Source organism: Dasypus novemcinctus, chromosome 24 (genome assembly GCF_030445035.2).
Source record: "Dasypus novemcinctus isolate mDasNov1 chromosome 24, mDasNov1.1.hap2, whole genome shotgun sequence".
In the NCBI taxonomy this organism is placed as follows: domain Eukaryota; kingdom Metazoa; phylum Chordata; class Mammalia; order Cingulata; family Dasypodidae; genus Dasypus; species Dasypus novemcinctus.
Window position 1 is genome coordinate 38,968,400 of NC_080696.1, and position 22,063 is coordinate 38,990,462.

Genomic DNA, 22,063 nt, shown 5'->3' on the forward strand with positions numbered 1-22,063 from the left:
TTCAATTAAGGGGGGGGACCTCCCCTAAAATAACCCCAAAACCAAAAATTCTTGCTCCAAATGCATGGTTAAACAATTTTTAAATTGCTTAACATAATCCATTCTAAAACCCATTCTCGTGTTATGAATAATACTTTATCACATTATCTCCAAATATCCTCACTTCAGAACAGCTATCCTAATCTAATCTTACACAAAAAAAAAAAATCATAAAGACCCACCCACCCCTCTCCTCTAAATATTAATCTCATAGAAACAAACTACATGTGGATAGGTGCAGCTCAGTGGCTGAACGCATACCTCACACATCCATTTATTAGGTCTTGGGTTCAATCCCCAATACCTTCTTTAAAAAAAAAAAGAACCTATTAGATACATTGACGAATTTGGACTTACCCTGCCAAAAGGCTCAAAGATCCCTCGAAGCATATCTTCAGTTATGTTAAAGTGTAATGAACCCACATAAAGCCTCATAGGTCCAGCACTTCCCTTTTGTAGATTGTTTGCCATTGCTGCAGCTCTGTTTTTTTCTGCCTATAAACAAGAGAAACAGAACACACAGGACAGCGTTAATCCAAATCAGTTTAAACTAAGACTAACCCCCATCTTGGCTTAGGTTTCCTTAAAGACAACTGATGTCAATGATTTGAGAACATGTGCAAAAGCCATATTTAAAACAATCTAATTCTGTTTAATACCTAAGATGACACCATCATAAAAACATTTGTCACCAAACTTAAGACATGCCCTAACATCATCACAGATATTTAACATAGGAAAAAAGAATCCTTCCTGGAATTAACTATATTCCATCTTCATTAAAGTTATGCATTCTATAGAGAGCGATCTTACTCAAAGTATAATACATCAACTAGCTAATCATTCACAAACTTAGCAGTTTAACAAAAAAAAGGTAAATGAATTCAGAACCTTGTTTTATTTGCTGCTTCTCAGCCCTTACTCACTCCAGCCTATACACTTAAAATTTATCCTCATCATCACAGGAAATTAGAGTTTCACTATTCAAACACAATTTTACATACATACAAACAATAAATATTCAGTATTAAGTACTCCTAAATTTTAACTAGGACCTATTATTGTCCTGTTTTTAAGATGAAAGTGCGGAGCAGGTATCTAAATGGTTGAACACCTGTACAAGGTCCAGAGTTAATCCCTGCTACTTCTTAAAAAAAGATGCTAAAAGATAATTTGGCCACAACTACATACGGGTGGTTAGCAGTGAAACTACAATTTGAAGCCAGGTATTCCGCACAACAATGTATTTATTTTACTGCACAAAATACTCTTAAAATTCTCTATGTGAGAGTGGATGTGGCTCAAGCTCAAGCCCTTGAGCACCTGCTTCCCCACATGGGAGGTCCCAGGTTTAGTTTCCAGTGCCTCCTAAAAACAACAACAAAGAAACGAAAAATCCAATTCAGAGGAGGCCATGTGGCTCAGCGTTGAGCACCAACTTTCCCCACCTTAAAAAAAAAAAACAAAAAACACACCTATAGGCTCTACTTTTCAAAATAGAAAATGGGTTATTACTGACAGAAATACTGATCAAAAAGGCTGCACAACCGCTCCACACACAAAAACACAAAAAAGAATTCTAAGGACACTTCTATTTTCCACATCCAAATGAATTAAAATACTAACACAAATTTCATTTTACTAATGACAATACTAATCTACTGTGGGGTATGAGTTATCAGTAAAGTGGAACTAAGTCATAAATTAGATCATCCTAACAAGATGCAGTGAAAAAACTAAGTTTTAAAGTGATTTAAAGATGCAAAGGGAAAAATGTCATTAGATGCTACTGTTAAGTCTTACTAATAAATCATCGCAAATAGTAATATTTTAGACCAAACAAGTCTTAATGTTTGTTCTATCATAATGGCAGGCACAGAGCAGTTTTGAAGTCTATCAATGTGATCAAAGCCAAATAAAACTGTCACGAGAACATCTGACTCAAGATGAAGGTGATGAATGTATAAATCAAGCAACAAGGTTTCCAGCACTATAGATGATCAAATTCTTAACCAAGAAAAATTACCTGTGATGCCTGTACTATGATTGGCACTCCCAAGACACGTTGGCCAGTTAAACCTATTGCTAGAGGCACTGAACTAACGTCGACAAATTCCACATAAGCAATTCCTTTCGAACGTCGTGAATTTCTATCAGAAATCATCCTCACATCTCGAACCTAAAATGAAAAGACATACTCAACAAGGTGTTCTCCATTCAGGCCACCACCCATTGCAAACCAGTTTAGATATAGGAATTTTAAAGAGGACAGAGAGACATTAGTGAGACAGTGAAGGAAGAAGCCATTAAATTATTTTTTAAAATTCAAAGTAGAGATTTTCATAGGCCCACTACTGTCTTCTATATTACAATGTTGTTTGCAATTTCCACCTACTTTGTCTTTCCTAAATATGAATAAATTACCTTTCCTACTGTAGAGAAAAACTCCTCCAAATCCCTTGGTCGAATTCTTGCTGCCAACTGCATGCAGAAAACTGTCCTTGCATCTCTTTCCTCAGGAGTTAGATTATCAATAGGTTCCCTAAAAGGAATAACATAGAATTTAACTCATTTGTTAAAAGTAGATTTTTAGTAAATACATTATTAAGAGCATTATCAAAATGAAAATGCTCTAATAGTGACTGAAATGATAGTCATGTGATTAAATCAAGTATTATTGATTATACCAGCTAGCAAATAACAGTGGGACTCAAATTATTCATATTTACAAACAGCTCCAAATATAAACTTCTAAACTTAGTGCCCAAAAAGGGAGAAAAATGAAAGCACAAGAGACGAAAAATGCTATGAATTTCAAGGTAAAATAAATGTCTCATCATAATTTGTTACAAAATATCACTAAAGCTTAAGGTTCTAAATTAATCCTTAAAATATAAGCCTAACCATACCCTTGTGACAATTCATACTAATTTAATAAGACTTTGAAGAAATACATTTTCTCAAGAAAAGACAGCCAAATGATATTAAAACTATCTTCCATGCCTAAGGCTAATTCAAATAAATTCCGACAAATTGGAATTTACTAATTCCAAAAGTAAGTCAGGCCTATTTAAAGTTTTCAATACCTACTATAAAAAATTTTAGCGAACATAAAAGGAAAATAAGATCATAAATATTAATACACTAAAATGGTAATTTGTGCTCCATTTTCATTATGAATTAAAAATGGACACTATTGAAAATTTAGTGGAAAGTAATACTGGTTTAACAGTATTGGAAGAGTGAGATTTCTTACAAATCAAATTACTAAATGTGATTAAATAGTAGTAGTAGCATCAACTGCAAAAGCTTTATGAAAACTGAAAGCTCTAAAGAAAAAAAATAAAAGAGTGAACAACTACCTCACAGGGCTCTTGTCTTTTCTGAATGGACTTTTGCTTCGGGAGCGTCGCCTGCTGCCAAGTTAAAAAATTTCAGAAGTTACTCGAACAAGACACCACATTAGTTCCTTTAAAAACAATTTAAACAATTCAGAAGTATGTTTAAAAACCTTAATTTGATGCTATGAGGCAACCCAATCTTTCCTCGGATGGCACTGTTAAATTTTGGTCCGGAGCTAAAAAGGAAACACAAATTTACACTAGTTACAGGTTTAGGGTCTTGCTACAATTGCATTCCTGTGCTCTCTAGCAAGTTTAACATTGTTCAGGCTGCTTTTCTTTCCCACCTCAATTGTGAAAAGGAAATGAGACTTTTAACTCTATTCCAGACAAACTGCCCTTTATTTTATTTATCCATCCTGGACCACTCTGAAAGGTGCCAGGACCAAAGGGTACAGCCTCAATATTTTTAAGACTCTGAAAATGCTCACACTTGCTCTTTTAGTCTTAAGTTTCCTCTTTCAATACATTCCTGAGGTTTAAAAAAAAAAAATAGAAGTAAAAATTTTAACTCTAAGTCCCCAATCTCACATCAGTTAACTGTTAATTTAGTATTTTCTTGCAAATCCTTTCTCAGAAAAAAAAAAAAAATGTATATATACATACATAAACAGTATTCTTGTTTGAGCGACTTTTCATGAAGAGGAATAATTCTTTACATAGTTATAAAAATTGAATTTTTCCACTTGTTAGTCTTAACATGCGTGACAGCACCTTTAATGCTAAACTTCAGCAGGTTGTGGCATAACATTCCACAAACAAGATGAGGGTAGTTCACCAATTTGTCAGAAAAAAATTTTGAAGAGCTGACATGAATATATAAAAGGAGCTTTTAAAAACAAATTACAAAAGTAACTTTTCTACAATACCAGTAGTTTTCATGCCCTTTTATTTTTAAAGGCCAGGCCTAAAAAGGACAGGTCAGATCATCCCATCCTGTTCCTATCAAGTGCTCAAGCTAACTTATTCCAAAAGGGTAGCAAAATAAAAACAAGTCTGGCTTAATGTGATCCACATTTGGATAAGTTTTCAGAGACCTTAAACCTACAACAACATCCAAACAGTTAACAAATAAAATCTTTTTAAATGGGTCCTTTTGCAATTCATACTACTAATGAAAATTAAGGCAACGTTTATTGAATAAACGAAAGTTTAAAATAATTCTATAAAATGTTTCCTTTCCCCTTTAATTATAAAACATTAAGACAGTCTCAATTATAGCCTCCATAATTAAAAATCATATGAAATCAGACACAAGAATTAAATAATATTTAAAAATCAGAACAGGACCACAGCCAGACTTAATACTAGAAGTTAACAGTATTTTGAATTTATTAATTTTTTTTTCCTATTTAAGTTCACTCTGGAGAAAAGATTTAACACAATCTCATTTTAAAGATGCCATAAATCTTGATAAATTTGACAAAAGCAAGTAATTTTCTCACATTCAAAAATGAACTTTTCAGTTCTAAAAGGTAATGAAATAATAAGCCACTAGGAAAACCCTAGAAAACAGAGTTTTCAAGCCTTTCTATTTTAAGGATCAAAATTCAAAACTGTTCTAACTCCTAATGGCTGCAAATAATACCAAAATATTTCATAAATACCAACAAGTAGTCTAAGTGCTTTACTTATATTCTCTTATTGAATTCTCATTAATAGCTCATCTCCCCATTGTTACCACCTTCTTAAAAGATGTAAAAGCAAAAGCTTAGAGGGTTAAGTAACTTGCACCAGTGAAAGAATCAAGGCTCTCAATTCAAGTGTTTGTCTCTGATTTCCTTATTTTAACCAGTCAAGTTCAAATTAGAAATGTTAATTTTAATTTCTTAACAGTACACTTACTAAAATGAAAGACCATAAAGCATTAAGGATGGCTATGTTCAATCCTTCCTTACATAGAGTTGTAGGTAGGTTCTTTCTGAAATTCTTAATACAGTTGAGTTGTTTAATGACTGGAATGAACTTGTGGCTTTATGCAGACCACTCAGTTTCCAATTTATTTAAATCCAAATTTCCACAGTGATAATATTTTCAAAGCACTTTAAGTTTAGAATTACCTATTAAAAGTCCTTATTAAATAGAAATAATGTGTGATGAGCCCAGAAAACTATCATCAAGGACAACAAATTCACAAAGGGTCTGTCATCTCAAATGAAATAGCCAAAGTCAAGACTTTCCAATTTATCTACTGGACTTATTATATATGTGCTTAGTATACACCTGAGCTTTAAAGTTTAAGAAAATATACGTTCAGTAAATATTTTAAGAGCTCATACACTTTTAGCTTGCTCAAGTATTTGGCCCAATAATATTAAATATTTTTAATCAATCATGTTTAAATGTAAGATTTTACAACAAAGTCTCACACTTAAATTGCTATCTAGATACCTGAAAATGACCCTTAAACTAAAATCATGATTGTAGTTACATACTAAGGACTTCTATAGCGGCCTCTGAATCTGCGATCTCGACTTCTTGAGCGGCTCCTTCTCCTTTCTTTGCTTCTACTTCGCTTCCTTTCGCGGCTTTTACTCTTCTTCCTTTCTCTATCTCTACTTCGTTTCCGTTCCTTACTTTTGCTTCTCTTTCGTTCATGACTACGACTTCGGCTCTTGCTTTTTTTCCTCCTGAGAAGAAAAATTACCATTATTTTGCTAGTTTAAGAACCTGACAAAGGTATACTTCCTTTTTTGGGCAGAAAAAAAATCTGTATCCCTTAGCAAATTTACTTTGCTATTTTTACCATAAAATATTGGTATGGTAATAATATTAAAGGAAAAATAAATCCTAGGTATAGTAATCAAAACCCTACTTTCGTGTTCTACTACTGAAAATTAGCAGTCAGTTGGCAAGGAATTGAGAGGCACTATCTCTGAAGTGCAGAGTCTGTAGTGATCTCCTAAGTCAGTTAAAGCTTTAAAAAGGAACAGGTCTCGTTGGTAGGTATAGATCAAAACCTGAACCATTACTTGGTAAGTCTGACCAGTCATACAGTATGTATGTTCACATTTAAGTACTAGCATTAGTTCATATACATAAGTTTCATTAAATATAGTCATTACCCTTAAGCAAACAAATTGACCCACTTTAAACATGGGAATATTTTATACTTTCAAAGGGTCACCCAGATATCAATACTTTGGTTTTCACAGGCAAAACAACAAGTAATGACAAGACACTAATAACTAATTAATGCAGTAAAATAATGTGGAACACTTCAAAGACTTTAAAAGTGATCATTTCAAATACTTCCTATTTAAACTTATAATGACTCATGTATCCCAGAAAATGGAGTATGCCTTTTTAAAACCAGGTAAACAAGCTTATGGGGTCCCATAAAAAACAAATATCCACACCTTTGTAAATCTTTATAAAAATCTCAAACTCTGAAAGGTATAAAAGCCAGTTACTCTTTTTTTTTCATTTCCATATTCATTCCAATATATCACCCAGTCATTTCAAAATTGTTACGTCTGTACCTCTGTATCACCACCAAAATTTTAAGAGGTGCCTTCAGATATTTCAATATAAATGGAAAAGACATTTCAAAATAATATTCCATCAAAATGTCAATTTGTAGTGGCTGGAAGATTACTAAATGTTTTGACAACGCTATATCATTATTTGGAAATTTAACTGCTTAGTCCTTATCAAAGCAAAGTTAGCACAAGAGCAATTGAGGTCTGCCTCAGAGAACCTGTAAGCAGGTCATCTTAGAGTGCATTGAAAATAGAAAATGAAGACACCCACCTTCTGGAATCTTGAAACCCACACTCCAATCACAAGGAGATGTAGAGCTTTCCAAGGAGGCAGAAACTTTGTCTAAAATTTCAAGATAATCCACCTGACTGTCAGAAACTTATATGCTAGGTAGCACATGACAGAAAATTAGGCTACACTCATTATTTATATGTCACCAAAGTAATGCCCAGAAGGGCCATAGATTAACATTCCAACTTTGCCGCTGAAAAAACCTGACACTCTCTTAGGCTAGAGAATTTTGTTGAGAAATCAAAAGTCCTAAATAATCAACTTAATTAGGGGGACAACTTAACTCCATTGCCCAGAAAGTTTTGCTCTGCACATAGATGTCCCATAGCAGAAAGGTAGCCAACCTCCCAATTTACATCTTACAGGTCCCCCAAAATTTAAGTCTGTCAAAGGACTCAAAAATTTGAATTGTTAATTTTAACTTAAGGTCTTCATAGAACTTTTTATAAATGAGTCCCCGCCCACATCTGAAGGCAGCCCCAGAGAGATAAAAAGAGACAGCTTGTACAGCAACATACTAAGACATTCAGAAAATACAATCCGCTGCATAAAAGCCCAGACAAAAATTAAAGAGTACAAGAAACAAGTGTATTCTCTATGACAAATTCCAGCTTCAAAGAACATTTACTCAATTAACTATTAAAACTTTATTAAGAAGCTTTATCAAAATCCACCCTAATAGTCAAATCCTGTTACAACTTAAAGGGGACTTTCCAATGTCTTTAGTGGCAGTGGAATTTTGAACTGAACATCATTGAAGTAAATGGTCCACTGGGCTGGGCCTTTGGACTTTTTGGTTATATGGCCTCTGCTGTAAAGGTGTTTTGCTATAACTGGATTTGACCTCTTCCATGTAAGAAGATCTAAATTTTAAATGCAAAGCATTCTGGAAAATAAGAAAAAAAATAGAAAAGTCATTTATTCCAAAATTTATAGAAAATCCCCACCATAGTAGCCAATATATTTCAACTGATAGCATTTTGTTATCCTTTCTTGAGTAATTTCCTAAAGAGCCTCACTGAATGAATGTTGCTTTAAATTGCACAGCTGGTTAAACCTGAAGGCAAGCGCCTAGGTACTTAAAAGGCATACATCAACTTTTAAGGACTTGCCAAACTCAGGGCTGTAACACGATTCAGAAAGTAGGTTAATTAATAATCAATTTGTATCATGTCAAACTTAGTTCCTTTTACTACTACTAGTATGAAATCAAGTATATGTGCTGATAATTACAATTACTATTTTTAAAAAGAAAACATTTACTACAGTTACATTCAACTATCAATTTCTCCAAATGCACATATTCTTACTACTTTAAAAACTGTATATATCTCACACTCAATGGGTTTTAAGACACTGAAATTCTAGGATGAAAAAGGTGCAACATGGCCATGTTGCACCTTTATTTGAGAGAATTTATTCCAAAGACTTAAATAAAGCACAGGCAGAGAGCATTTTAGTTGTTTTTATATTTCATGTATTTCATGTGCAAAAGTTTTCTTCTAAATACCTTACAATTAATTTGAAAGATAAATTCCCTTCATAAAAACAGCTTAAAAGTTCCTGATTAAGCAAGGAAGCCATTTATTTATTCAGCTATAACTGAAGTATGACAAAAATATTTTGTATCTTTAAATGATTATTAAATCATAGTTAGGATTTAGAAAGGTTCTTCCCCTCAAAAAAAGTTTCTACAGCCAATTAAATCCATACTTCAACATTAGATATATAACAACTTTTTAACATTTTATATATATGTGTATATGTGTGTGTGTGTGTATATATATATATATATATATATATAGGCCACAAAGCATCACTTATCTGGAGCTTGACACTCAAGTTCCATGTATGTTTCCAAAAGCTTGGTAGCCTTAATGAGCTTAGTAGCCAGGGGTGAGGAGTGACATCTGAGAATGTTATAATAAAGACGCAAAGTCTGAACCCAAAAGTTGACGTTCTCATCCTTTTGGAACTGAGGGTGAAATCTGTACTCACCCATTATGGCCTGACACCTAGACTGGATAATTTAGGGCAAACTATAGGTTTCTTTTTGATTACAGAGTTGCAAAATAAACAGCAACATTAGTTAGGAAACTTACTTTTGTATAATAGCTAAAACCTAGAGGACAAATACTGCAAAGATTCGTTGAATGCTTCAGACCGCAATTCAAAACTAAACCCAACCTGATGCCCATAACCAGTTGATCGGTGAGGAACTTTAAAAGACTCTCACCTAAGCTTGTACTAGATAAATGTAGAATATTTCCTATAAACAAGTAATTTTTAATCCATTACTACCACATAATTTGTTTTTAAGAGAACGGTAAAAAATAAATAAGCTGAGCAAACTGAATAATCCAATGCAGTAATTTCCCCATTATCTGATTAAATTGTATCAACCCACCTAATACAGTTGTGAAATGCATGCGACAGCATATTACAAAGCACCCTGAACTCATTTTTCATTCCCTTATATCATAGGGCCATGAACATGACAAAATGTTTTAATATGATACCACATAGGTTCATAACACAATACTTGTATTGTGACCACATAATCAGTACTCTTAGAGCTCAAAGAAAATTTCAAGAATAGGATCCAAACTTTTACAGTGGATCTGGTTTAAAAACTTTCTGTAAACTAGTCTTTAGCACAGAGCTGATATAATTGGGTACTAACCTAAAATACATTGTTTAAATATTCATAATTTTTATATACTCTATTCTATTAAGTCTACTCAAGTTTAAAAGGCATAAGACAATGAAAGCCACATAAGAGAAACATTAAGTACTTCAATATACTAGACAGCATTACTACAAAAAGGGCCTTAAAGCAACAAGGAGCAGAAATGATTCACAGCTCTGACTCCTTCAGTGATCTAGGGCAAACCATGTTTCCCATGACCCAGTAATACCTTTCCTAATTTCACATTTTTGCTTCAAGTTCGGCAGATCTGTTTATCGGTAACATCACCAAAAATTAAGCCAAAATTGGTAAATTCTTATGCAACTCTTAACCAGAATGTCACAGGCAGACTTGGAGAGAAAGGTGTCCAGAAAGACCCTGAAAACATATCCTGAAATCTAGGGAAGTCTCTACGGTTTTATATCCTTAGAGCTTCTCATCCCAACAGAACCACTTTTCTAAAAGAGACAAAAGCTTCAGATGAGAAACTTAGTTTGATGCTTTAGGCACAGGAACTAAAGATCTAGTATGTAAAGTTCACTGCCCACTCCCCCCCACCCATGTCCCTCCTTAAAACTTACTTTTTGCTACGTTCTTCATGGCCGTTAGCACTGCTCAACTTGTTCTCATCCTAAGCAGGGTTGATAGAAGAACATCATGAGGACGAAGTGGCAACATTTCAAGTTGTCAAAGGGTAAAGGGAATAGGAATAAGAAAATACAAAATAATTTTAAAACTAATCACTTATTTATAGTTTAACATGGAAGGCTATAAAAAAATTTAGATGGGTATGTGTTTAACCACTTTGATACTTACAATTAAATCAAGATACAAAATAAAGTTTTCCATATTAACAAGTTAATTTTTAGTTACTTTCTTATATATTTTAGATATTATGTTATCCAGCTTACAGCGTTGAAGTGGTTAAATATAATTTCTATAAAACATGAATGACGTCCTGTTTTGAGTTTTATTCCATGTGCTATGGTCCCTTTGGTCAGTACCATGGCTCTATTTCTGCCTAAGCCCCAAGTGGCCATGCTAGCAGCCAGCCACTATCGATTTCCTGTGACCGATGCCATTCCTGAGATCTTCGCCCATTTCCGTTGGAGGGTTGGGACTGTAAGAGCTTGATGCCACCTCTGTCACACATCTCGCCCTGAAGCAAACAGGGATTCACACTGCTTTAGTAATGTTGACTCCCAAGAACCCAAGAAAGTCAATTAATAATCCACCAGTCCAGCCTAAACATTTCCTATTTCCATACCTGTTTACATGGTATTGCATCCATGTAACTAAGACAAAGAATCTTAACATTAAAAGAGTGAGTAGTTCTTCAAGAATCTAAGCATTACAAAACTATATACACTACTTAAAGCTATCAAGAATTCATCCAAATTGGTACCACATGGCCGTGCTATACACTCCAAAACAAATGAATTATTTTTAAAAGGTTTAGCGCAACGTTTATTTTAATCACATCAGTTTTAGGAGCATAACTTCTAACTTACAAAGCTTATAGTTTGTGACACCAGTGATAATGCATGCATACAGCTATTTTCACCACCAACTGGTGAAAGAATGAAAAGACAGTTTACTTTTATTGCTATACTGAAATGGGTCAAAGACTATCAGCCAAAGAAATTCCTTCGTAGTTTTTTGGTGTGAAATATTATGGCAGGGTCTAATTAAAAATAAAACAAGAGGAGAGCAGTAAAACAGTTACTCGGTGACTCTAAACTGTGATACTGCCTCTTTTGCCTTAAAAAAAAAAAGTTTTATTCAGGGATCCAAGAATTTGTTATTTTTAACTCAGCAGCAGATCGCCACCTGCCTGTTTTAAGATTTACTATCACCAGTCTTAGATATTTTTTAAAAATTCAAATCTCACCCATTTCTTCTCATAAGACTTATTTAAAGATTTACTTGCCACAGACTGGTTATGTTTTTTTATTCTTGGACCCCTGCTATTTTCCCAAACCAGTACATTCACCTTTTTGCTATACCAAACTGGAGCTGGTAATTCTTAGTTGAGTCATTTTACCTAGGGGACCACGGTACAGCGATAAGTCACTCAATTACTACCTTATGATTGACAGTTCACACTGGAATCAAAGGTGAATTCATGGGAGTAGAGGTGAGATATCGTTAGGCAAGTCTACAAAGAGAGATAGATGGGCATTTATTCATCACGCTGAAGTGAAACTACTGCACAATATTATTACATCAATAGCATATATTTACTTTTGTAAGTTACACGTAATGCATCTCTGATAAGATATATCAAGAGGGCTCCGGGGAGGTTAGTTTACATTTCAGCAGTAGTTTCGTGAATATTGCTAATTTAAGAAATATATAAACCTCACCGACATGTTTTTCTCACCTTCTTGTAAGGAGCTTCAAGCATTGCTTCAATATCAATATCGTCTGCCATTTTCTCTAAACGCCTAGGGGAAAAAATTGAGAAAAACAATTCTGAGAATAAACGTTTTTCAATTCTCCTACATTTTTTTCTTACCTAACACACTACAAAACTCCAGAAAAATCTTTTTAAAAAGCCCTAGACTGACTAAAATGACACGCACGTTTACTAGACTTGGCTTATATAAGTAAATCTAAAACAACTCTTACACCGAAAGCACGAAAATAGACTTGATTAAAACGGATTAACTTCAAAAAACAGCGCGAGAGCCTCGCGGAGAGCCTGGTACAGCACTTCTTTCCGCAAAGCCCGCGCTGCCATATTAGGGGCAAAAGGAAACTCCCTAGGTTGGGAGGGGTTGTGTGCCAAGACGGCGTTCGCCTGGCGCCATGTTGGGAGGTCGCGGCAGGGCCAGGCCTCGAAGGGGTACCTGCCCGGAAGCCATAGCACCCCAAAAGTCCCGATTCTGACCGACAGGAAAAGGGCGCGGTCGCCAAAATGGGGCCGACTGCTTGAGATCCCGCTCCCCCACCCTGATCTTTTAAGACCCTTTGAGGAGTGCCCCTCGGTCCAGAAGATAATCAAACATCGAAAACGCTCTGACAAAACGTGAGTCTTTAGCGCCCGCTTACCTGTGTGGGCTTTCGATCGCCTGTGGTCTCGTATTCTGGAAGAGGCTGTTGCTGCTGCTGCCGCGGGCGCCGCTGTTACCACTGTTAAGCCGCTAGGCCCAGGCCGCGGTACCGCCCAGCCCGGATTTCGGGCTCCAAGTGCGGCTAGACCCGAGCGGATCTAAAAAAAACAATGGGATTAAAGGAGCCCGCGCAGGAGAGCAGGACAGCGGTTTCGGCAGCTCAGGGTCCACCCCTGCGACAACGTCGACAAGCTCCCTGAAATGGCGGCTGCAGCTTCCCCGTACTCACATTCACCAACACACATACAGACCCAAACACACGGGGCCGCCCAGAGTTCTTAGCACGGGCTCTCGCGAGAAGATGTCTCTAGTCCCAGACAGGAACCGTCCAGATCTCGCGGGATCTAACTACTGCCTCAGCGACCGTGGCCCAATCTCGCGCAATGATTGCGCCACAGACGTTCCCATCCCCCACTAAGAGAGGCCTTCTTTGCCACTCCAGATAGGCGTCCAATCTCGCGAAACGACGCAAGTCTCGAAAGCAAAGGCAGTTGGTGCATTTTCTGTCAATCTCCTTGAAAATTCCACGCTGAGTGGAGCCTTGTGGTCACCACCTCCTCGTGGCGCCTCCTCACAGCCCGCTGAAGGTTTCCCCCTCCAAATCGACCGTCCCCCTCCCCCCCGGGACCTACCCACCCAGATGGCTGTCAAGGTCGCCATAAGGCAAACTATCCCATATGGCGATTGGATAATACGGTCATATTCAGATTATCCGCCGAGGGTGAAAACGAAGGGAAAAGCATAGAAAAGAGATGGCGAGAAGAGACGGGAGAAGGAGAGGGGGCGAGGGATGTACAATAAAACCTTTCCCTGTCTTTGGGAAATAGTTTATCTAGGCGCTGTCTCGATTGTGGAGCTTTGAAACACACCCGGAAGTAGTGGGGAAAGACGAAGAGAAGGTGAAAAACAAACTCTTTGGCAGTGGATCGGCTGTGTACCCCCGAATTTATAGTCTGGCCTTGATTTATGACAGGGTTGCTATTGTCTCTTCAAAAATGTCCCCTTTCCCCTGGGATTGGACTATTCACCCCTGAGATCTTCCAGATGCTTGGCAGAGTAGAAATTCGCCCCTCGTTCTTTGGTCAATGCTGTGAAAGAAAAGGAGGAGCAGAGAGGTCAATGATTACACACACACACACGCATATATATATATATATATATATTCCCTTCCAAATAAAAATGTTTAAAAAATGTTTTAAAAATATTAGAGAATTCTTTTTCAGCTTCAAAGGTTAATGATTGAGGACAAAGATTTGAAATAAAACGCCTTAATTAATTTATATGGCTGCTCCACATGTGTGACCTTGGACAGTAACCTCTCACCATAGATCCTTCACCTCTTAGAATGGAAAAGGGGATAATATAATTAATAAGCTAGGCTTTTATAGACAACAGACTAAGGTTCCTGTAATGGTCACTATTGAATTCCCCATGTTTAGTAGGGTTCCTAGCCTCCTGGATCCAAAGTAATGCTGAATGACTGAAGACCCAGTAGGAGAATAATGAGGATTAAATGTAACATCTAGTACTGCTAAATAAAATTATTTAGAGGAAATTCAGATGTTAAGAGGCTTTCTGTTTCAGGTTTAACTTTACACACAGGTAACGATTTATCTTAAGATAACAGATTTTGCATGGTTTGTGAAAACTCCCTTGCTCTCCTTTTGCTGAAAATCCAGATCCTCTTTATTTTTTTAAGAGTTGAAAATCTTCACTGCATATTGAAGCATGATAGTAAAAGAAAGGAAAAGCTAACCTTTACCTTCTCTTTTCTTCCCTGCAGATAAATTCCACCTTATAATTCAGTATTGTGACTTGTTTATTGTTAAAATATCAAAGCATAACAGTGGCACTCTACTAATTTTTGTTTGTTTGAAGAAATGTAAGCACAAGATTTGACCTTAGCTTCTCGATTTATTTGGGAAGAGGACTTAAACGCCACCTCACTTGATGATTGAAAATCCCTTAAATTTTGTACTTTGAAGGACAACTAAGAAACTTAGTGAGGTTAGCACTTGAGGAACACCACCCGCTGGAAGGTTCAGTGTCTAAAACAAAGGTATGTTTTGTATTTAAAAGAAAATATTAAAACAAAATATGCTTTCTGTTCACTTTACAAAACATCTCACTCTGACTCATGGACATTCTGCATATAATTCCTGTCATTTTATTCTCAAGTCTTTTGCAGCAAAAGGTTGTTGGGTACAATTATCACCACCACAAGAACATTATTCTGTCATATCTCATAGCAAGAAAGACACAGTATAACCACAGGGCCTGGGATAGAGGAGATAATGGGTATTTAGAGTATTTGGCTGAAAATTAAGTATACTTTGTCAATGTGAGTTTTTTGATGCCCATGTGTAATTTTTTTGTTTGTTTGTTTTTTTAATTGACTTTGTAATAATATTACATTAAAAATATATATATATGAGGTCCCATTCAACCCCACAACCCCCACCCCACCTCTCCCCCCCCCAGCAACACTCATTCCCATCATCATGACACATCCATTGCATTTGGTAAGTACATCTTTGGGCACCTCTGCACCTCATGGTCAATGGTCCACATCATGGCCCATACTCTCCCCCATTCCATCCAGTGGGCCCTGTGAGGATTTACAATGTCCAGTGATTGCCCCTGAAGCACCATCCAGGGCAGCTCCATGTCCCAAAGACGCCTCCACCTCTCATCTCTTCCTGCCTTTCCCCATACCCATCAGCCACCATGTCCACTTTTCCCAATCCAATGCCACCTTTTCTATGTGGACATTGGATTGGTTGTGTCCATTGCACCTCTATATCAAGAGGAGGCTCAGATTCCACATGGATGCTGGATGCAATCCTCCCACTTTCAGTTGTAATCACTCTAGGCTCCATGGTGTGGTGGTTGTCCTTCTTCAACTCCATCTTAGCTGAGTGTGGTGAGTCCAATAAATCAGATTGTAGGTGCTGGAGTCTGTTGAGGCTCAGGACCTGGCTATCACATTATCAGTCCAGCGATTCAAATCCCCTAAATATATCTTAAACCCCAACACTAACTGCAACTCCAGCACATTAGCATGAAAGTCTTATGAAGAGAGATCCCATCTGAGTCCAGATCATCACACATAAACACCAGTTCCAGAGAGGGGCCAGCGCATGTGTAATTTTATGGGCAAAAAACACCATTTTTGCTTACTTGAATTTTGAAAATTACTATTCAATTATATAAGTGTTTTAATCCAGTTTTCCTTGAAACTCTAAAACTGATTTACAAATGTTTTTGCTACTTATGACTCTAGTTATGATTTTTAAAGTATCTTTGCTCTTCTCATTAATATTAAGTTAAATTCAACTTGAACAAACCTTCAAAAAATCAGCCCCTTTTATAAGTTCAACAAATTTCCTCAATTTTAGTATGCTTTTATCACTTTAACATGGCTTATTAATTTGAGCATGTTAAAATCTTTCCAGGTAGGACTTTATTATATCAAAAACTTGAGGTTAACATCCAGGATAATTCAGACACCATCTCAGAGGACCAAAGTCGCTTATTGGCCAGATTTTTTTACCTGGACCAAAGACCTAAGACTATCAGTTGTTGAGTCGCTGATAGACATTAAGAACCTGTTTTTAAAATCACTATGACAAGGGGAAACTCAAGCCCATTTCATGTAGATGGAATTGGTTTTGCAGCCCTTATCCTCTGCTTACAAGTTAAGCCCTTAACTAAATTTTTCATGATCCTTTTGCTCTTTGCCTGATTAGATAAATGTAATTATATCATCCATACCTAATCAAAGTACTGATTGATTGAATTTGTCATTTATTTCAAATATTTGTCTGTCTATTGGTCACAAAGTCATGGGCATTCTAGTGACGTACCCCAAAGGACTTTAGCATAAATTTGTGGATGGTCAGCCCTTAGCAAGAGGAGATGTTTCAGGAACTCATTACTAGCATTTTATTTGAGATTGATATCATGGGGACAACTCAGAGTAATTAGATTACTTATCTAATCAGAGAAAATTATCTTGGGATTACTGTCAAAAAATTCTGATCCCCAACTTCAGAATATAGTTATTTAAGATCCTATGTAGGGAAACGGACTTGACCCAGTGGTTAGAGCGTCCGTCTACCACATGGGAGGTCCACGGTTCAAACCCTGGGCCTCCTTGACCCGTGTGGAGCTGGCCCATGCACAGCGCTGATGCGCGCAAGGAGTGCCCTGCCACGCAGGGGTGTCCCCCGCATAGGGGAGCCCCACGCGCAAGGAGTACGCCCCGTAAGGAGAGCCGCCCAGCGCGAAAAAAAGTGCAGCCTGCCCAGGAATGGCGCCGCCCACACTTCCCATGCCGCTGACGACAACAGAAGCGGACAAAGAAACAAGACGCAGCAAATAGACACAGAGAACAGACAACTGGGGGAGAGGGGGGAATTAAATAAATAAATCTTAAAAAAAAAAAAAAAAAGATCCTATGTAAGGAAAGTGGGTGTAGTTCAGTGGTTGAGTGCCTGCTTCCAATATACAAGGTCTGGGGTTCAATCCCTGGTACCTCCTAAAAAAAAAAATTTAAAAATTAAGATCCTATTTACAACTATATCTACACCAAGAACTGAGGTTTTACAAACGTATAACATAGCCTAAGAAAATTGATACTATCTAGACTAGAGTCCCAATTAATATTCATATAAACAATATTTGATAATATTTGCTTAAATTAATTTTGTTATACTGTGAGATATTTAAATTTTTCTAGCATGCTGATTTTTATTTTATTTCAAATGTTTATTAACATTAACATTTTAATGTTAATATACATATCCACTTCTGTGTAGCTCCTATTTTTATTGTGACAGACATATTCACTTACTTGTTTACATGGAATTTTGCTTTTTTTTTTAAGATTTATTTATTTCTCTCCTCTTTCCCTCCCCCCAGCTGTCTGTTCTCTGTGTCTATTTGCTGTGTCTTTGTCCGCTTCTGTTGTCAGCTGCACGGGAATCTGTGTTTCTTTTTGTTGCTTCATCTTGTTGTGTCAGCTCTCCGTGTGTGCGGCACCATTCCTGGGCAGGCTGCACTTTGTTTCGCGCTGGGCGGCTCTCCTTACGGGGCACACTCCTTGCGCGTGGGGCTCCCCTACGCGGGGGACACCCCTGCGTGGCGCGGCACTCCTTGCGAGCATGGTCGAGGAGGCACGGGTTTGAACCGCGGACCTCCCATGTGGTAGACGGTCGCCCTAACCACTGGGCCAAGTCCGCCGCCAGAATTTTGCATTCTTTATATTTGGGGGGAGAAAAAATATTTAATTAAATTTATCAAAAAAAAATTTTTTAATTAAGATGCTGTGTTAACTAGATAGGGAAGCAACAATTGATATTTTTGCCAGAGTTTAATGTTTGATTGAAAAGTAGAATGTTTTGAACCTTCTTGTAGATAAAACAAATAAGAAACTTAAGGTAACTCCAGAATAAGATGATAACAGCCTGTCTACCCAATGGGCAAAAGGATTGCCAAAATATCATTTTAGATTGAAATCAAAAGTGAAAATTTTCAATATACTATAATGTAAAAATATTATTTTTAACACCTGTAATAAGATTACATAATAAGATTTTTATAATATTGTCTCACCTGACTGTGGGGGTGCACAAGTCCAAATTCCGTAGGGCAGGCTGCAATCAAGGAATTCTGGTGACTGTTTCTGCTGAATTCTCCTGCAGAAACTTGCTGTCTGAAGTAGAGAGAGAAAGTCTGTCTTTTGACTTGCTGAAAGCAACACTGCTCCTTTTAAGGCCTTCAACTGATTGGATGAGACATCTCTCATTGCTGAAGCCACTATCCTCCTTTGATTGTAGATTTAATCAGCCATAGATGCAATCACTTGCTAATGATATAAGTCCATGAAATGTCCTCACAGTGTAACCAACAGTTAAGAATTAAATAATTATGATTACTAAATCATTGTTTAGATGACTTTACATTATAAAATAGGAGAATTTTAATTAGCACTATACCCATCAAAAATATGTCCCAAGGACTTAAATCTTCAGTCTGTTAATATGCCAGTTGAGCCCTGAATTTCAGCAAAGTTGCAGCCAACGCCTTCTCTCCAGTTCATCAGACTTGCCCAGGACACCTAGCAAAATGATGATGATGATGGACAACCCCCATCCCCAAAAGCAAAGAGTATCTATCACTGCAAGCAAAACAGTTCCTTCCATCTGCCCCATGAGATCTAAGCTGCCTATCAATTTGAAGCACAGCAGGCATCACCATCCCAAAATCCTCAGGACTGAGGGATGAATAAACTTAAGGGGTGAAATGCAATCTTGTATTATTACTTAGTAATGGAAAAACTTGTAACATTGATATAAACATAGTGGTTACCAGTATGGACTATAGTTAGTAGTAATATTTTGACCATGTGCTTGCATAGTTTGTAACAAATGTTTCACAAGAATGCAAGGTGGTGGTAGTGGGGTAATACGTATTTATTTTGTAAGTTTACAACTTTTACTATACACTTATTGTTTATGTATGTTCATGTATGAGTGATATACTTCAACTTAATTTAATTTAGTTTAAAAAAAGATAATGGTTACCAGGTTCTGAGGAGAAGGAGAAGGAAGAATAGGTGCAACATAGGGCATTTTTAGGGCTTTGGAATTGTTCTACAAATACTGCAATGACAGATAGGCCATCATACATTTTGTCAAAACCTATAAAATTGTACAGTGTAAAGTGTAAAACAATGTAAACTGCAGACCTTGATTAGTAGCAATGCTTCAATATTTGTTAATCAACTGTAACAAATTATCCCACTAATATAAGATGTTAATGGGGGAAATATGAGAAGGGGAGGGATGGGGTATACGGGAATCCCCTATATATTTTTTTTCTGATTCTTGCATTTTTAAAATGTTTTTGTAGGAGGCTCCATCATAAAACTGAACTGTAAAATTATTTTTAAAATGCAATATATAACAAAATGAATTTTTAGCAAATTTCAGTAAATTCTTTTGTTATAAATTACCCAAATTTTATAAACAAACCCCCTAACTTGCTTGCATTTTATTTAAAATAATAACTTTATATCATATAAACAAATTTCATGTGTGAGAAGTGCATTATTACAATAATACCTCTTTGCAAGTCCAAAATTCTTAGTTTATAATAAAACTATAAAGTGAAAAAAAAAAAGTAAAACCACCAGTGCCATCTATTGCAGAAGTTCAACATCTTCTTAAAATGTTACTCAACAATGGGAAGCAGATGTGGCTCAAGTGACTGGACTCCTGTGTACCACCATATGGGAGGTCCGGGTTTGTTTCCAGGAGCCTCCTGGTGAAGGTGAGCTGGCCCGCGTGAGGAGCTGGAGCAAAAAAAGAGACAAAGGGAAGAGACAATGAGACACAATGAACCAGGGATCTGGGGTGGCTCATGCGACTGGGTACCTCTCTCCCATATTGGAGGTCCCAGTATCAGTTCCCTGTGCCTGCTAGAGAGAAGACAAGCAGACACGGAGAGCACACAGTGAATGGACAGCCAGCGCAAACAAGGCGGGGATAAATAAAAGATAGATCTTTTTAAAAAAATGTTGCTGAGCAAGTTGCAGAGAAACATGTCTGGAAGCAATACATAATTGAAAAGAAACTACTTCTGTTTTTACCATTTTACATTATTATTATCTCTAGTATTTACTCCTTCCCAAATAGAAATTCACATTCTCTGTAATGGTGCTCTTGAGGCAGCTCTTCTGTGCAGTGACTGTTTGCATGTTTCCAAAATCATCATCTTCTTCATATGTTCTCTTGAAACTGCCTGTGGTACCAGAATGAACAGATAATGATCCTTCTATCTGTAGAGGTGACATCATTTGTATTCTTAATTTTGCTAAGCAGATGGCTTCACATTCTTAAAGTTGATGGACAAATCTAGTATTAGGATTAATAAAAAATCTTTCTTGAACATAAGCAAATGTATCTCTGTACTTCATTCCAAATGTTCCCATAATGTATACAATAACAAAGGCAGCACTCCTGGAGATACAGAATTTCCATGGACAAGAAATTTTCCTCCAGTTTGGAAGCTCCCATCAATAAATTCTTTAACCATAAGAAAATAAAAGGTATTATATTTTCAACTGGATTATCTGCAATATCCAAGACTAAATATCTAAATAATTGCTGAAAGTTTGGTTTAATGAAGTTTGCTTCAATATTTTGTCTTATGTATATTATATGGGTTACTCCATGTTTCTATAGTATAGGTAGATTGCTTTTCTGGTAGATGAATATGGGTTTAAAAACAACCCAGGTAAGTATCCCTTCGTCTCTCCTCTCATAGGATAGTCCACTCCTTGGCATCTTTGTGCTGTGGGAGGGTAAGGAACGCCAGCTTCATGTCCTCCATGGTCCCAACCCGCGGTCCGGAGGGTGGGGTAGGAGGCAGACGACCCTCAGGGCAGGCAATGGCAGCGCAAGGGAGAATTGGTGAACCTGAAGATTGGCAGGCTGGCCAGCAGGTGGGCGGTGGGTTTATAACAATATAAGCAAACTAAAGGATCCCGGTGACGACAGCGTAGAAGACGAAGGTTGGGTGGCTGGTATCTGCCGCCATGCTGCTGCTGTCTCCCTCCCCCAGTGTCTCCGCACCCTCAGGCTGCCCTCTCCTGTTTATTTTTTCCCTCGTTTTAATTTATTTTTCCCTATATTTTATTTTATTTTTGATTCCCCTCCCCCACTCAGATGGCTTTCTGTCTGCTCATCTTCTTTAGGAGACCCCTAAACAATCAGGACCTCTGTGTGGGAGGCGGGTGCTCAACTGCTTGAGCCACCTCTGCTTCCTCCCATATTTATTTAATTTTAAGTTGTCTTTTGTTTTTAAAAGCTACATAGATCACACAACATTTTACACTAAAAATTATAAGAGGTTTCCATATACCCCACTCCCCACCCCACCCCATTCCTCCCACATCAACAACCTCTTTCATCAGTGTGGTACACTCATTGCATTTGATGAATACATTTTGGAGCACTGCTACATCGCATGGATTATAC

At 37.0% G+C, this 22,063-nt stretch overlaps 1 protein-coding gene and 1 pseudogene across 6 annotated transcripts in view; both read right to left on the reverse strand.

The window, feature by feature from the left end:
• RBM39 (RNA binding motif protein 39) overlaps positions 1-13,299 on the reverse strand; it is a 25,902-nt gene extending 12,603 nt beyond the window's left edge. For 2 of the 6 annotated variants that reach the window (XM_058286982.2, XM_023585733.3), the window contains exons 1-9: positions 12,958-13,272; positions 12,287-12,350; positions 10,485-10,534; positions 5,876-6,070; positions 3,551-3,616; positions 3,402-3,452; positions 2,464-2,581; positions 2,066-2,218; positions 397-534 (exon numbers count right to left, since the gene is read on the reverse strand). In XM_058286982.2, coding sequence (XP_058142965.1) covers positions 397-534; positions 2,066-2,218; positions 2,464-2,581; positions 3,402-3,452; positions 3,551-3,616; positions 5,876-6,070; positions 10,485-10,534; positions 12,287-12,337 — 822 coding nt within the window. In that variant the 5' untranslated portion in view covers positions 12,338-12,350; positions 12,958-13,272. Of the gene's footprint in view, positions 1-396; positions 535-2,065; positions 2,219-2,463; positions 2,582-3,401; positions 3,456-3,550; positions 3,617-5,875; positions 6,071-7,189; positions 7,266-10,484; positions 10,535-11,988; positions 12,062-12,286; positions 12,351-12,957 lie in introns of those variants that run through there. The other 4 variants (XM_071211659.1, XM_071211660.1, XM_004482413.5 and 1 more) reach the window with 4 other exon arrangements.
• Positions 12,560-21,416, reverse strand: LOC101417187 (serine/threonine/tyrosine-interacting protein pseudogene; annotated as a pseudogene).
• Between the last annotated feature and the right edge of the window lie 647 nt (positions 21,417-22,063).